At 33.6% G+C, this 15,895-nt stretch overlaps 1 protein-coding gene across 1 annotated transcript; it reads right to left on the bottom strand.

Annotated features, from left to right (window-relative positions):
- Nucleotides 1-559: 559 nt before the first annotated feature.
- LOC100252189 (probable protein S-acyltransferase 17) lies at nucleotides 560-13,225 on the bottom strand. Its single transcript, XM_002266531.4, has 10 exons — nucleotides 12,819-13,225; nucleotides 12,638-12,731; nucleotides 7,358-7,452; nucleotides 7,083-7,250; nucleotides 6,917-6,989; nucleotides 6,754-6,806; nucleotides 4,465-4,556; nucleotides 4,328-4,380; nucleotides 3,507-3,632; nucleotides 560-1,101 (listed from the first exon to the last, which is right to left on the bottom strand). The coding sequence occupies exons 1-10, from the start codon at nucleotides 12,965-12,967 to the stop codon at nucleotides 823-825; spliced, it is 1,182 nt and encodes a 393-aa protein (XP_002266567.1). The 5' UTR covers nucleotides 12,968-13,225; the 3' UTR covers nucleotides 560-822.
- Between the last annotated feature and the right edge of the window lie 2,670 nt (nucleotides 13,226-15,895).

Here is a 15,895-nt window from a genome sequence, read left to right as displayed (position 1 = left end):
TGGGGAATTCAATCTGCTATTGACAATCCATCACTCGTTTTTTTCTTTATGTTTCATTTGCTCAAACTTCAATCAACTCGAATGCATGATGAGCAGTTGGGGCACTTCCCATTCAAGCAACTCCTACTCCCAAAGATAGGATTTACGAGCAAACATTTTTAAAGTTGTAGCAACAGGGTGGTCGAAGGTCGAGGGATAGAAGCTGATCAAAGATCAAAGATGGTCTATGAGACAGCTTATTCAAAATCAAAACTTTGATATTATGTTTGTTTCCGGAAAGTTTTAAATATATATATATATATATATAGTGGCTGGCAAGAGCTTGTTAATTCACAAGACAAGACATTGATGTAGTAATACTAATGGCTACTCGAAGTGAACCACATGCTTATAGACAAAACAGATCCAACTTGAAAATGGATGCATAATGCCAATGTTGATGTGATGCAGTTATACCAGTGCCAATGCATTTCTTATATACAAACCACAGGCTCTACTATTACCAACTCGGCACTTCCAAAAGTGTAATGGAATTTTTCACACAAGATGCACAAGGGAAGAAGAGAAACAATTGTAGCCTGTTTCATTTTTATGAAAAAACTTTGATTCTATTCTTACAAATTGAGATGAGTTCTTACATAATGTCTTTTCAGTCATCTACTTCTCACTGCAGAGCATTAATGTATCCAAACAATTACAACAATGGTAACTAAAAAGTTACTTGCTTACCTGATTTTACACATCCCCCGCCTTCAGGCTCTCTAGCAAACCATGTAATAACCATAAATGAAGATGAACAGGCCATCAAGTTTGTCAAGATTCTTAGCCAGACTTTGATTTGGCTTGTGAAAAGGAATGTCTGGATGAGAGGGGAAAGATAATCTCATGAAGATTGCGAAGAAATCCTTTGTCATAAATGTTATTCTTACTGACAGGTTCCACATCTTCCAGACGGGATCTTCGGAAAAAAGCCTTCCATTTGCTCTCTGGAGGCTTTCTCTCACAGTTCAGTCCACTGATACCTGCTTTAAGGGCTGCAGTGCTCGCCTTAGCTTCATTTAGCTTCTGTTGCCATCTTATGTAATCTTCCCACTTGAATGTCTGTAGTTTCAGAAAAGAGCAAAGGAATGATGTTTCTTTGCTAACGACGTAATCAGGTAAATGACTGCAGCTACAATATTATATATTAGATAAATCGATCAACACTTTTAGCAAGCTAAGCATAGTGATGATGGTTGCAAACCTTTAGAAGATATTACCAAAATGGCAGAGATGTACTGTATCTTTTACGACTAGGAAAAGTCCTTCAGAGTATTTGAAATTAGTGTATCCCCCAAAATTTCACCCACCTAGTAAAAACTCTCCCTCTATGCATCTCAATGCATGGCTAAGCTAAAAGAGGCATAACATATAATAAACCTGAAGAAAGGTTGCCTTTGAGGCGCTGAACTACTGAGTTCTTTTCTCCCCTTTGAGAGTTTTTAGTGTGATTGTCAGGGGTGGAAAAGGTTGATGAAAATTCATTTATTAGCGTAAATGATAATAAAAATAAATAAAAATAGAAATAAAAAAAGTGCAAATTAAGTATGTTTTGATAGGCAAATTAAGATAAATGTACTAGAAGAATTGCCTAACTAAAATGGGGTGCAACCCATGTACAATGTGCAAACAGAAACAAAAAGTAAAACCTTTAACACCAACTAGCTCACTGATCCCCATGTTATCAAGAATGTCCAAGAAAGGCCAAACAGTTCAGCCTGGATCCCCCTTCATCCAATAGAACAAAATCATTAGAAGCACATCATTCACTAGCAAAAAGGCTATCTCCACACCATCAAATGTTCTGCTATTACCATCCTTCCAAGTAATCCAGAATGTGCAGAGAGGGGTCAGCTTCCAAATCATTTTGAAATTGGCTCCAGCAAGAGCACCATGCCAACTAAGTAAAACATCCTTAACTGATCGAGGAAAAATATGAGAGACACCAGACAATGAAAACAAGAAGAAAAATAGACACAAAGTCCAACTGCAATGAATATTGTGATCAGCAGAATCTAAGTCTTCATTGCTAAGAAAGCACCAGTTAACCATACTCCAACCTCTCCTCATTAGTTGATTATTAGTCACAATATTTTTCCATACAGTTTCCCACAAAACAAAGAAACAAACTAAGCAAAAAAAAAAAAAAAAAAACTCTACCTTAGAAGGTACCTTGGGATTTCATATTAGCTTAGGAGGAAATGTATGAGGTTCTTCCAAAACCATGGATTTATAAAAGGATCTAACTCTGAAGGAGTCCCTTTTGTTGCAGTTCCACATCAATCTGTCTACCAGTCCAATAGAAAAAGCATAGTAGCCCAAACATACACACCAAGAAATGCAGGGCAGACACTTGTCCAAAAAATTCCTCCCAAACCCAGGTTTCCAGCAAGCACCATCCCAATGATCTAAAACCCAAGCCTCCTTATGGGCTGCAAGGTTGAACAATCTCAGGCAGCATTCCTTCAAATGATCCTCACTTCACCAATGGTCAAGCCAAATTTTGACCGTAATGTTATGTTTGTTTCTCAGAAAGTACTAAGGAAAGAAAAAAAATATTAAGGAAAATGATTTTCTCATGTTTAGTTGTCCTATGGAAAATACCAAAGAAAATCAAATATAATTAAAATTAGGTAGAAAAAACTCATGCATTTTAAAATTATTTAATCTTTGTATTGAAGAGTTAAAATAAGTTAAATAAGTTTGAAGTAGCATATAAAAATAATTTATTGACTTTAAAACTATTTTTTATTTTCCTTCATTTTATCTTTCTTTCTACTTTTCCTTTCTATTTTCTTTCCCTTGCATTTTCCCTCAAATTTTCCGAGAACCAAACATCCTAAAGCAATTATGTACAACTAACCTAGTAAAATTTTGTATGACTAAAGCTTTAAAAGTTTAGGGGACATATCATTAACCAATAACCTTGTAAAACAATGACCAAACCCAAAAGAAGACCAGATAGGTTGAAGATTGGAAAAAGGAATCAACTAAGGAAAGGCTCCACCCATTTCAATTGGAATCATTTCCTGACTGAACTTGTTAGTGGCAGTTATTATTTTGCTCCTAGCCTATGACCTTGGATCACTGTACAATTCCTCCCCCTCAAGCCTCATCTAATTCTTTCTTTTTCTAATGCATTCTATTTTCAGAAATCCCAGGAAAAAAAAAAGCATGAAGTGCATGAAATTTTCTCAAGAAATAGGAAAAAACTGTTCAACAGTCTTCCCTATGGCTACTGTTTGAAACCACACGCTAAAAGACTATTTTCATATATTATGAACCCTGCTTTCTCCAGAAAGAACCAAGGAAAAGACAGGAAGTAAATTTTAACCATTTTCCTTCCCTTGTCTTTTCAGAAACAAATCAAGCCAACAAGTTTGCTGCAGCCTACCCCTAGCAAAATTTTTCCAAGCAAAAAATAAATAAAACTATTAAAAGCCAGGTTAAAGATATGAAAGATATACCTCATTTGTTGTGGTGTTTGTAAAACAGAGGTTCGCATGGTAACTAAAGAAACCCGCCAATAGCAGGGAAACTATGGCAAGAAACACCATAAGCAGTAGTTGAGTGTTGTAGGAGCCCAACAGCCACTGTTCCAATCCAGGAAAACATTAAAGGGTGAAATGAGAGGAATCAAATCAGAAATCAGTGGAATAATTTGACATAGAAAACAACAATAAAAAGAGGACCTCGACAGCTGTTTTGTGAAGTTAAATTTCATGTTTTGACATTTGTGATTCTGCTCACGAAGTTTCATCATAATAAGGATACCATATATGCTCAATTCTTGCATATGAACAAAACCTCCTACTTTCAAACAACAAAATAATGTTCAAACGAAGGAAAGAATGGAGAGAAAAATGTTAATTATATGAGGTAGAGATATTGGAGGCATTATGTCAGCTCAGCTATCAAATGGTGCCAGCTACAAAAGTAAGATGGAGACCTAGACCGAGAAAGGTAATACAAACCAAGCCTATCAAGAGAAAAACTCATTTTACTTAGAAATCCTTGTGATAAATGAACTCTTCCAATTTTATTTAGACTATTTTCAGTTTTTGAAGAAAAAGTATTTTCCCTCATTTTAAAAGCTGTTATAACTAACCACAAAAAATTACAACATACTAAATGTTTCTTGAACTTATTGCCTTCTAAGAATGTTACTATAAGATAAACAAAACAAGGCACTTCAAATCATTCTAAAGGCAATTGAAACAAAAACAAATCTTTATTGCACAAATTAAGAGAATTTCAAATAAAATAGAAGCAAAACAGGAAAACTCACCTGTACAACATGTGGAGCTAAACTAGCAAATGAATTTTCAATACCATAATAAACTGCAGAAACAAAATAGAAAGTGAAAATCCACAAATCTGTATGAAACCCTCAACTAAGAAATCCTAGATGCAAATCAATTTCACCTGTTAGGATATGTATGACTTTTAATTCTTTCAATCGACCAGCAAGAACCAACCCAATAGCTACTGTGCCATATATACAAAGAAGGAAATGCCTGCAATAGAACTAAAGAAGTACTTAGCATAAATAAAGGAAGGACCAAAGTAGATGCAGCAATGTTGTAATACTCCGATAAAATAGGACAGGTCAAAAATGAATTTATAACAGAAAACATGACACAGAGCAGTAATTCATTTGTTGGGTTTAGGTCTTTCCCATGAAGGTAAAAATAATGGTTTGGAACTTCTCTTATAAAATTTGAAAATATTCCACAGTAACACCTTTTCAATTCAATAGAGAAATTTACACCTTGTAAAGCAGTAAGATCTTTTTTTTCCTGGTTTAACCTCCAAAAGAAGAATCTTTGCGCTTAAAGAGATTGGAAAGCCAGAAGTTCAACCCAGGCCAGTACACCCATTTGCCTTTCTCTTATAAGTACTGCAAATATATACACAACCAGTTTGAAAAATTGCACACCTAAGCTTGTTTTGGTATATTTTGGAAGGAGAGGAATCTGCTTTCCTTTGAAGAGGTGGAGTTTTCAGCAGTAAGCAAAAGATCTTGGCATGTAGTTGTTCATGTGGTATAGGGATCCGTATGGGAAGAAAGGTTGTTCTTTTTAATTTCACCACTTGGTTGCTGTTGGCCTAAGGCCTTGTTTGTGGGGTCTTCTTTGTAGCCTCATGGTTTTTTCTTTCCCTTGCTTTTCCAGGTGTTCCTTGCACACCCTCATTCACTAGGATTAGGCACCTCTTTGGCACCTTACTATACTTCAATTTCCAATTAAAAGATATATAGAAAATCACACAAGGGCATGACTCAGGTACACGGGAAGTAAACAAGACATGTTGCTAGTACCATAGAAAATAAACATAAAAATAAATACCAACAAAAACCTATCACCCTAAAGGCCTGCACCTCAACTTTTCACCAAGTCGTCAAGAAAATCAGAAGAGGTCCACTAGAGTATAATCTAGATTTCAAAGTTCATACACAAAGAAAAGGCAAGCAACCTTCAGCTTCCATCCCAACAATTTCATGACTTGGAAGGTTCTTCTGTGACACTCCTTCCATAAGTTCCATACAACACATGAAGTGGACTGCCTTCCTTTTACCATGCTTACCATAAACTTTTCATGCCAATCTAGATATCATCCATTCATGGTCTTTATACATGAAATAGCAAATATATAAGACATTATTACCCACAAACCACATGCAAACAACCAACAATGTGATAAATGAACAATGCTTTTTTTTTCCCCTTTTTTTGTCAGAAACAAATGAACAGCGCTTTCTCATCATTTTTACAGATTCGGCAGCCACAAGGAATGATCCTTCCAATCTTAACTAAGATCAATGAAACTTAATCCAAACCGCAGCAAAACAAAGCAATTCACTTTCTTAGGAGACTTTGCTCCCCAATACTAAGTAGAGAGAAAACAGTCCACTCCTCCACTAACCAGTTTCTCATAGATGGACTTAATCTTTATTCTCAGTAAACCACCATTACAAAGTATCTCTTCCATATCCTCATCCCATAAATGTTGCCCATAAATGATAGAACTTCCTCGAGTTAAAAGTCATAGAAATCTCTGCAAAACTTAGGATCCTGGTGCTCCCAATCTCTGACCCAATAACCACTAACCTTGGCCTCTCTATCCACAACAATTGCATACAATCCCATATATCTTTAATTTAAAAAGTTCTCTCCAGGCCAAACATGAAGCCAAAAGATACAGGCTGCCAATTTCCCATCTTGGAGTCATAATGAATAAAGAACTCCCCAAATCCCTTGCCTACTAATCCCTCTCCAAAGCTCCCTCTCATAGGTTGGCCCCACCTCACAGAGCTCATGTGCCCCCAATCAACCTTTTCCCACATTTACAAGCCACAATTCACTTCCAAAAATCCACCCTCTAAATCACATATTTCGTAACCATTTTTCTAGACATGCCTCATTCATTACTTCAAGACTCCTAAATTCAGTATTAAGTTCTTCAAACCTCTTCTTAACTGACCCAGGAAGAACAGAAGGGGGCAAAAGGGTAGGCATTCTAGCTAGAGTGTTTGAATATCAAAGTAACTCTACCTCTCACAAGTAGAACCATGTCCTCTGAAAAAAACATTCTGTCCTAAACTTAGATTTTTGGGAATCATAGGCATGGGAGAACAGAGAAACCACCCATAGGATCCAATGAACAAATATTTTGCATGCTAAAAAATTATTGGTAAAATCATAAACAACTCACCAGAGAAGAAAGGCCATGAAAAAACGGGTATTTCTTTCCCCAATGCAATTATTCTGCAATAATAGAAACTTTAAGTAAGACAAATTTTAATATTTAACAACAAATATCCCCAACAAGATTTAATTAAATTAGAGAGGAAAAATAGTATGAGATAAAAGTGAACCATCCATCCACAATGATGGTCAAATCGAGCAACACAACGATCACATATGCTGCAGTGCTTGGACCTAGCAGGTCTGAATTGGCAAAAAAATAAATAAATATCTCTAGGAGATTATTAACCACATTACAAATGAGATTATATCTTACAAACACATTAATAAACTCACTTTGGAATCCTGCAGGTTGAACATTCTTTCTCAGAATATATTATATTGTCATAAGGATAAGCGGAGAGATATTTAGAGACATTCTCAGCCTTCACAGTTCCTGGATCAGAAAAGCTAGTCAATAGAAAGAGCACAACACCTACACCAACTGCCAACAAGCTAGTGTACCTGCAAGTACATATAGTGTTAAGAAAATTGAGAGGGACAAAAATGATGTTTGACAGGATCCTCATAAAGTATCAGCTACAAAGTATATGAACTCTTGTTTAATATACCTGTGAACTCCACTTATATAGTACCCAGGAATATAGCTAAAGGTTGACTGCACGATGAAATAATATGTTGCCCCAATTATTGCCAGATATACAACCTACAGCAAAAGAAGAAAGTTAATGAGGACCTGACCCTCAGCCGATTACTGCAAAAAAAAAAAAAAAAAAAAAAAAAGGTGAAAGCCACCCTTTGAGTACCAACTAGTAGTTCAGGCTGCATAGATCTAGCCTGTGATTTTTCTGGTTCAAAAATAGCTCAAACCAAATAATTGGCCAGACCAACTTCCCTAGAACAAGTCATCTCAACTACAGAATAGCATCATCATCTCCTGCTCCTAAATTTCCTAGTGGTCTAGCATCAACTGATTCAGCCTACCATTTCAAACCTAAACCAAAAGCAGCAGCTTGAAAATCATGTAAGAAACTTCAGTTAAGTTCCATTGAATTAAATTTCATCATTGTCTAATGAGTTACTCGATAGAATGTGTGGCTTCTGGATGCAAATGCTATTAACACATTTATAAGAAAACATTTGCTTCTCAAGATATGTTAAATTAAAAACAAATGTTTTTTAATAAATGAGTCGATAATATTTATGTTTTCTTGCTTGTAGACTATCTCAAATGGTTGAGGGGCGCTCATGAGGTGGAGTTGGGTTGGCGGGATAGGTCCAAAATTCAATTCTCTTTCTGTTTTTGCATGCATTGAAAAGTGTTTCTGTCTGACTAGCCTAACAAAATCAAACATGTTTTAAAAAGTAAAAAGAGTTTAATGCCAAAAAATATGAGGCATTTATCATGACCTTGATTTTGTCATGAGGCCTTTCTTTTACATTTTCATTACTAAACCAAAAGGAAGTAGCTTGAAGATCATACACTAAACTTTGATTGAGTTCAGTTTTTCTAGATATAGATTATGTGATCCTCTCATGTGCTACTCAAAAGAAAATGGGTTCTGGATGTAACTCCTCGAACACATTTATAAGAAATTATTTTCTTTTTCAGACGTGTTAAATCAACCCTGTTGACAAGAAGAAAAAAAATTCATAAAACGCATCGACAATGCCAGTGTTTTCTTGCTTATAGGCTTGTCTCAATTGGTAAAGGGGTAGGCATACAGGTAGCATTCAATTGATGGGATAGGTCAAAATTCAACTCTCATAATGTTCTTGTATATGTTAAAAGAAAATGTGACTCCATTGTTGGCCCAAGATTTCCCCTCATCATGTTTTGATGACAACAAAACAAGGTTAATGAAACCAATGGTTTGTTTGAGCTAAATGTTTCAGTTTCTAAGGAATTAAATCAAGTGCCAAGCATGGACGACTTCAAATCAATGAAGACTCTGATGCATTGAAAACCATTAGGAACCTTCTGTAAGATTGTTTCATAGTGCAGTAGGGTCATATTCAAAAAAAAAATTAAGCATTTAAATATTTTCAAACTCATCCATATTAATTTTAAATTGAGCTTAAATTAAAAAAAAATGTATTTTTTCATGTTTTAAATGGAACCTGAGCCTAAATCTTCTCAAAATCATTCTTAAAAGGGTTCATCAAAAGTTTGGAAAGCATAGACGTGTTCCCCACTTGAATATTCACCTTAAACTTGCAAAAATCCTAAAATGCTTGAGTGCAAGGGAACCAGTCAACCGAATGAGTCGATCAGTCAAAGGGTGACTTTGGATGAAATTGGTCCAGTTTGGCAATAGCAAGCGATTGAGGCCTAGACCTCAACCAATCAAGCAACCAGTTGAGCCGGATACTCAACTGGTCAAGTCCTGAGTGCCAACAGTCAAACCGAACAGTCAACCAAATGGTCGACTGGTAGAAGCCAAATTTTGCCTACCAGCTGTTTTGAGCTTGCCACCTATATGTATGAGCTAAAACTTGCATTTATGATACAGAGAACATTGCACATTCATTATTTACCAACCAAAGAACCTTTGGTAAGTGTTGCTGAGCAGATCAATTCAAAACTCGCAAACTTTTAGCACACCTTGTTTCAAGCCTAGTTTCCATTGTTATTTGTGAAAAAAAAATTGTATATTAGGATTGTTTTGATCTATTTGTATATTTGAGAACCTTGAGAAAGTTATTCAAGTGTGCTGAATCACTAGAGGAACCATGGCAAAAGGCTTATTTGAACCACAATCCATTGTACAAAGTTAAAGACTTGGATTGAAGCCTTTAAGTAGTAGAACTCTCATCTCTGTTTGAGTTTGAGAAGAGTGGACATGGGCCAGGATTGGCCCAATCACTATAAAATCAGCGTTTGCTTCTTTCTTCCATTCTCCCTATTTCATTTATTATTGATTTACTTATTTGGAATTTCTTGCTTGGTCACTTGTATTAATTAAGCTTAAACTTTGTAAAAATTGACTATCACCCAATTCACCCTTCCTCTTGGGTGATTTAACTAGGTTGGATTAGCTAGACATAAGATCTATTTCACTTGTTTAACAAAATTAAATCCATGCTTTTAAAAAGTAAAAATCGTTTAACACAAAAAAAAAAAATTATCATGAAAAGGTGTGACTAAAAAAAATTCAACACAACCTAACTAATTTCACAGCCCATTTTGTATTTGACATAAAAAATAAAAACCATTTTGATTTGGCCTCCAAACATCTACAAATTCCTCTGCATTTATGACAAGCTAGGTTAACATTAACTTCCAATTGAGGAAAATTGCAACATTGTAACATCAAACATCAGCTCGACTTCTAAAACTAAAAGACTTGCTAAAAGGAGAGTGGTCTCAAATGACATGCATTGGTTTCATTTAGTATCATCAAACTGTGCCCAGCTAGGTTAATACTAATTTTCAATATTAAACATTGCCACCTATCATGAAACCATAACACTAATACTGCAATTAAGATTAAAGGATCAAAACCTTGTGTTCCTTATATTTCTTCCCCTTTCATTTTCTCATTTGTCTTGGTTAATCCCTAGATTTCCATGCTCCTATCAACTATAGCGCAGATTCAAACTGTTTTGGATGAATCTTAAATTTTTTAATGGAAAATCTAAACTTGATTGAGGGAGAGAAGAAACACACCCCTCATAAGATGCACATAATGTGAAGGCTGCAAATAGAAGATTTTACAAAGAGACAACCACAATCAAATCCTCTTCACCAAGTCAATAACAGATACAAAACCAAGGACTGCCTCAGACACTCTAAAAGGACCAATAATTCCCCCCAGGCCTAATGTCTCCTGTCCCAGAAGGTCTTGAGGAAAAAAATAAAGAAGGGTTCCCCACATGAGAGCTCTAAGAACTTTGAGTGCCATCACTTCACACCTTTTCTACTTCGCTCACTTATTCTCATTTTCTTGATAATATTTTTCGAACTGAGTTCTTCGTAAATATTTCATTTCAATGAACTTCTTATTAGTAGAATGATGGACTGAGAACTCCTGTGTACATAGGGTGCACCCCCTTTTTTTGGCAGCGATGTTTAATATATTTTATTGCCTATTATCTATCAAAAAAATATATATTCTTTATTTGCCTATCAAAAATAAAAGGACCAATGAAGAACAACCCCTGTTCTCTGTCTTCCCTTCTTGACTGTACTGTTAAAAGAGAGAGTTATTCAGCTATAGGGTAGATATGATATGAACGACATACTAGAGGGAACATAGGCATAGTATTTGATGAGGTGTTGATGTTTTATGCATTCTAGTCCTTGCACACTCATCTTTTTTAGACAACCCTAGGAATCCTTTTTATGCATTATAGTCTCAACTCATGTCATGGCTAGGGCCTGAAGGATATGAGACCTATACTACTCCTTAAAAGTAATACCTAATAAGTATCCATAAAATTCCTTGGATCATCTGTTAATGGCTCAATCCATTACTTCTTTGGAAATGGTCAAAAAGAAAAAATTACTTTGTTGCTTTATGTTTCTAAATAATGTATAGGCCAATGCTATTCATCTATTTATTGCAATAAAACCTGGAAATACAGTAAAGAAACCTATGAATTAGAGCTCTTCAGATGACATTGGATTGTTTTAAATTGATCAGAACAAGCATTGGACTGAGAGCCTAGCAAGAAGGCCCTCGCATGTTAGCATTTTAGTTTGATTGAAGGGTTGTAGCAAAGGACTAGAACTGGAGAGCTATTTACATGTACAACTAGATGTATTTACTTATCTAGTTGAATTTACACTTAAATATACGTAAATACAAAAAATAGATAGATCTCTATCAATCTCATATCTTCATACAAAATAAAGTGTCGTAGAAACATTTATTTAGTTCTTGCAAGATTTATCTAGTTCTTTACACCATCTTTCTATTGTATTGGATATATATGATATTGATTTTATGACCCTAGAGCTTCAATTCTTATCAGCTGTAGATCTCTGATAAACCTCCTAAATGGAGATATAACTTACCCTTTGTTTGATTAGTTACATGAGATACAGGATTTTTTTTATTTTTTTTTTTGGTAATTTTTCCAGGGAAAAAAAAGGTGTTAAAACATCTTGTCCACAAATGTTTCTAATCGGTGGGTTGATCGATTCCATATTTCAAACCTCTAATCATATTGTTTTCGTTTCATCACAGTTCTAATTGGAATTTCATTCATACTGTAGTAGTTTAAAATATATAGGGGTCACAGTAAGCAGGGCATAAAGTAGGCTTGGAATTTAAACCCATTCAGCTCCCTAAGTCACGGTTTTATCTAGGGTATGAAATGAATTTCCAATTTATCTTATCAGCACAGCATTTCTCCTGATATTTTATCTTAGAAATTCAAGTTAACAACATCCAAAGCCACCATAAAGACTGATGAACATAGTCTGGCAAGACTTGCACAGAAGTAGAGGATAAACACCATTAGGTCTGCTTAGTATTGCAGAAATGCTGATTATGAATGTCTCCATAAAATTGTAACAGAAATTAGGAGGATAACATAAAATGAGTAATCCGCAATAATTTCCAAAGGAATAGAAATAAGTTCATTTACCGAAATCTTAAAATGCTCTTACTCTCATCAACAGTCAAGAAAAGCCAAACAGATCCAAAAAAAAACCCATTCCTAATCCTATGAGAAAAAAACATAACAACTTCATTAAATTTCCATGGTCACCCAAAAACCCCCACAACCATCTTAACCCACAGACAACCAACACGCCAAAATTAAAAATTAAAATGAAGCCGAAATGCATGAAAATTCAAAAGTCAAACGACTCATCTCCGACGTCAACCGAAAAAATCCCAAAATTTTCAAAAATAACATATGAATATATAAGATGAAAAGACCTGCAAAATAGGGTTTGGACGATCGCAGCAGAAATTTTCGACTGAAAGGATCACATTGGTGCCCTTGGAGCCAAACACAACCCCTACAAAGCGCCTGCAGGAATACACAAATTAGGGTGTGACAAGAAATAAATCAAAAGATTCAACACATAAACCACGAGGGAGAGAGAGTTAAAATTACAGAAAATAATCGTAGGCGCCGAAGGTGATGAAGTAGTGAATGCGTTCGATGAAAGTTCCCTGAAAGATTGGCCACTGGCCGCAGAGGAAGGAGACGACCACCAGCAGCGTCGCCAGGCCGTGGCACACCAACAGCCACTGGACCGCCATGTCCCCACCGAAGAAAGTAAGAAACTAACAAGCCTTTTACTTTAATTTATTGATCTTTTTGAGAAAGCAGGGGGGAAATTGTGTCCAATTTTATTCAGTGACTACTGGGAAGTTGGGAAGTTGGAACTGGTCTTTGCCCCTGAATTAAACCAGGCGGCCTCTGTTTCCCTTTTCTTTGTATTTTCCCACTCTCACTGCTCCCTATCAACGATCGGAATGGAATCGTATGGAATTTCTTAAAAACTAAAAACGTTTTTCAAAAAATAAAAAACCAAAAACTTTACTTTTAAAAATAATTATTTTATTCTGATTTTATAAAATAAATAGCAATAATTTATTAATTTATCTTATTAAAAATAAATCATAATAATTTAAAATTAATAACTACTTTGTGGCATCCCATATCAAAGAGAAGGAAAAGTTAACCTTATAAATGCATTTTAAAGTCGTGAGGGTCTTTGAGTTCAAAAGCAAAAATATCTACATGGTTGAGTATGAGTCATTACAAATGGTATCATAGTCGATCTCGACACAATATGTAACTCCAACATATCTTGTATGCATATACTATTATAGTATCATAAAATAAAAAATTATGTCCAATTTTAATTGATCTTAATTGATTTTTCGTTACTACTCTGGCCTCATAGGAGTGTTTGTTTGTTTGACCGCGCAACCCATGGGACACAATAAGGATGTGTGTCCGTAAGAGGGGTGTTTATGACATATCACATGAAAAGTTCTTGGCGTATGGACTTCTTTTAACTTGTAAACGCATTTTAAAGTTGTCACTATCTTTTGGACTCAAAGCGAAAATATCTACATGGTTGGGTTACGGTCGTTAATAACTACTAGTATTATTTTATTTTAAAAGAATTTAAAACAAATAAAATTTTATTTTGTTAATGAATAAATGAGTCAAGTTTTCCATTATATACATGCATTGTTCAGTAAAACTTAATACTTATTACTTAATAACTTAATATAACTTTTAAGTTAAATTATACTTAAATCATTAACTTAAAACTTATTACTTAATTATTAATTTAAGTATTAAACTTAAAATTTATTATAAATCATCACATTGACATATTTATCATCATAAATTATAATTAAGGTAAAGAAAGTCGAATAATAATGAATGTTGTGAAGTAACAAAAGAGATCGTTGAGGTAACTAGGATAAGTGGGGGTAAAAAAATAAAATTAAGATGTGAACTTAAAAATAAGTTAATTTTTTACTTATTACTTAAAGTTGTTTTTTGGTTTAAGTAATACTATTAAGTTATTTCATTAAACATACTTAATTTACTTATTGACTTAAATCAAGTTATTAAATCATTTTAAACTATTAAGTTGGATTACCAAACACCCACTTAGTATTCCGTTATGGACAAAGTATTCTAAAATTTTTTATTTAATCTATAATTAATTGATCAAAATTTTAAATTCCAAATTATTCTTAAAAATTAGAAGATTTATTAAAGAAGTTAAAGTGTTAATTATGTCTTATCTAATTTAAAAATTGTTTACCAAAGCATAAAATTTAGAAAAATATAGTTATATATATAAGATAAAGGGTAAAATCATGACTCATAATCTATTTGTTTTAATCGTAATTATTATATATATATTTTTTGGTTTTAAATTATTTCTAAAAATGATTAGATCCATTAATAAATTCAATACAATTTTCATTTATTTGAAATGTATTTATCGGAAAGAAATTGGAAAAATATGGTTCTATATATATATAAAAAAAAAAATAGTAATTCTTGGACCAATTGTTGTTCATCAATTTTTTGTATTTATTAGGTTACTATTTGAGTTTTAAATTATTTTTAAAAATTACTATACTAGTTAGCAAATATATTTTAAATTTAGAGTTTATTTATCTAATGAAAAAATTCATAAAATTAAGACTATATGTAAAAATAAAAAATAGTAAAGTCATTCAAAATCAATATAGTTTTGTGACTTTCTAGTATTAATTTTAATGGTTTTGGGTTCTCTGAGTGTGAATACTAATTGAATCGATTTTTAAGTTTCAAGTTATTTTAAAACTTAATAAATTACTAGTATTAAGTCGCTTGATATAGAATCTATTTGTTTGATAAATAAATTTAAAGAAGTTAACAAAGATTCAAACAAATTTACGTAATTGAAAGGAGAATATATTTGAAAATTTTGGTATTGGTAGTTGATAGAAAGAGAATGAAAAAAAAAATTATTGATTTACCATATTTGCTTTGCTTTTTATGGTTTTTTTTTTCTTATTTCTATATGTTTTATTTGGTTTTTAAAAAGCAATGAAAACAACCCCGTTGTCTAAAAAGTATTTCTTATTTCACTTTGTTTTTAAAAGCTATGTCTAGAGAATAACAACAATTTTTTGTTTTTAGAAACAAAACATTGTTTTTATTTTACATGGCTAGACTTTTATTATTTAGCAAAAAAATACATCCCCAATATGCTTTCTTTAAGTCTAGATTGAGAGTTTGTTAAATAAAAATAAAATTATTTTCACAACCCGGTGTTTTACATCTTTTTTGATTTGGTATATTTTTTTGATAAGTACCAAATCGATACTCTAATATTTTCTACAAACACATTAACATGTAATTTTTAGGAAAGACTTCAAATAACTAGTTTTAAGGTAACATGCAAAAAGTGATCCAAACCGCCTCATAAAATAATATCATGCAGGCAACCGAACCTTTCTATATATCCTGCCAACAGCATTAGCGGCACTTTAACCTCCGCCTCACTTTATCTTCGGTCTAAAGCAATGACGACAACCTAGAAAGCTCCTTTTCAACCTCAAACCTGATCCCATAGCAAGTTATTAATCCAAATAAACACATCCATTGCTGCATAGCTTAAGGTCCAAGAGCTGTTAAACTCCCAGCTCGACTGTTAGCTTCTCTAG

This window comes from Vitis vinifera, chromosome 14 (genome assembly GCF_030704535.1).
Source record: "Vitis vinifera cultivar Pinot Noir 40024 chromosome 14, ASM3070453v1".
Taxonomy (NCBI): Eukaryota; Viridiplantae; Streptophyta; class Magnoliopsida; order Vitales; family Vitaceae; genus Vitis; species Vitis vinifera.
This window is presented reverse-complemented; position numbering and strand designations above follow the sequence as displayed.

Bases quoted from the DNA above. Each gene is read 5' to 3' on its own strand.
- LOC100252189 (XM_002266531.4), bottom strand. From the start codon at position 12,967: ATGGCGGTCCAGTGGCTGTTGGTGTGCCACGGCCTGGCGACGCTGCTG. The intron at 12,732-12,818 runs GTAATTTTAACT...GTATTCCTGCAG, and splicing joins GGCGCCTACGATTATTTTCT to GCGCTTTGTAGGGGTTGTGT. The intron at 6,807-6,916 runs GTTCACTTTTAT...CTATTATTGCAG, and splicing joins ACCATCATTGTGGATGGATG to AATAATTGCATTGGGGAAAG.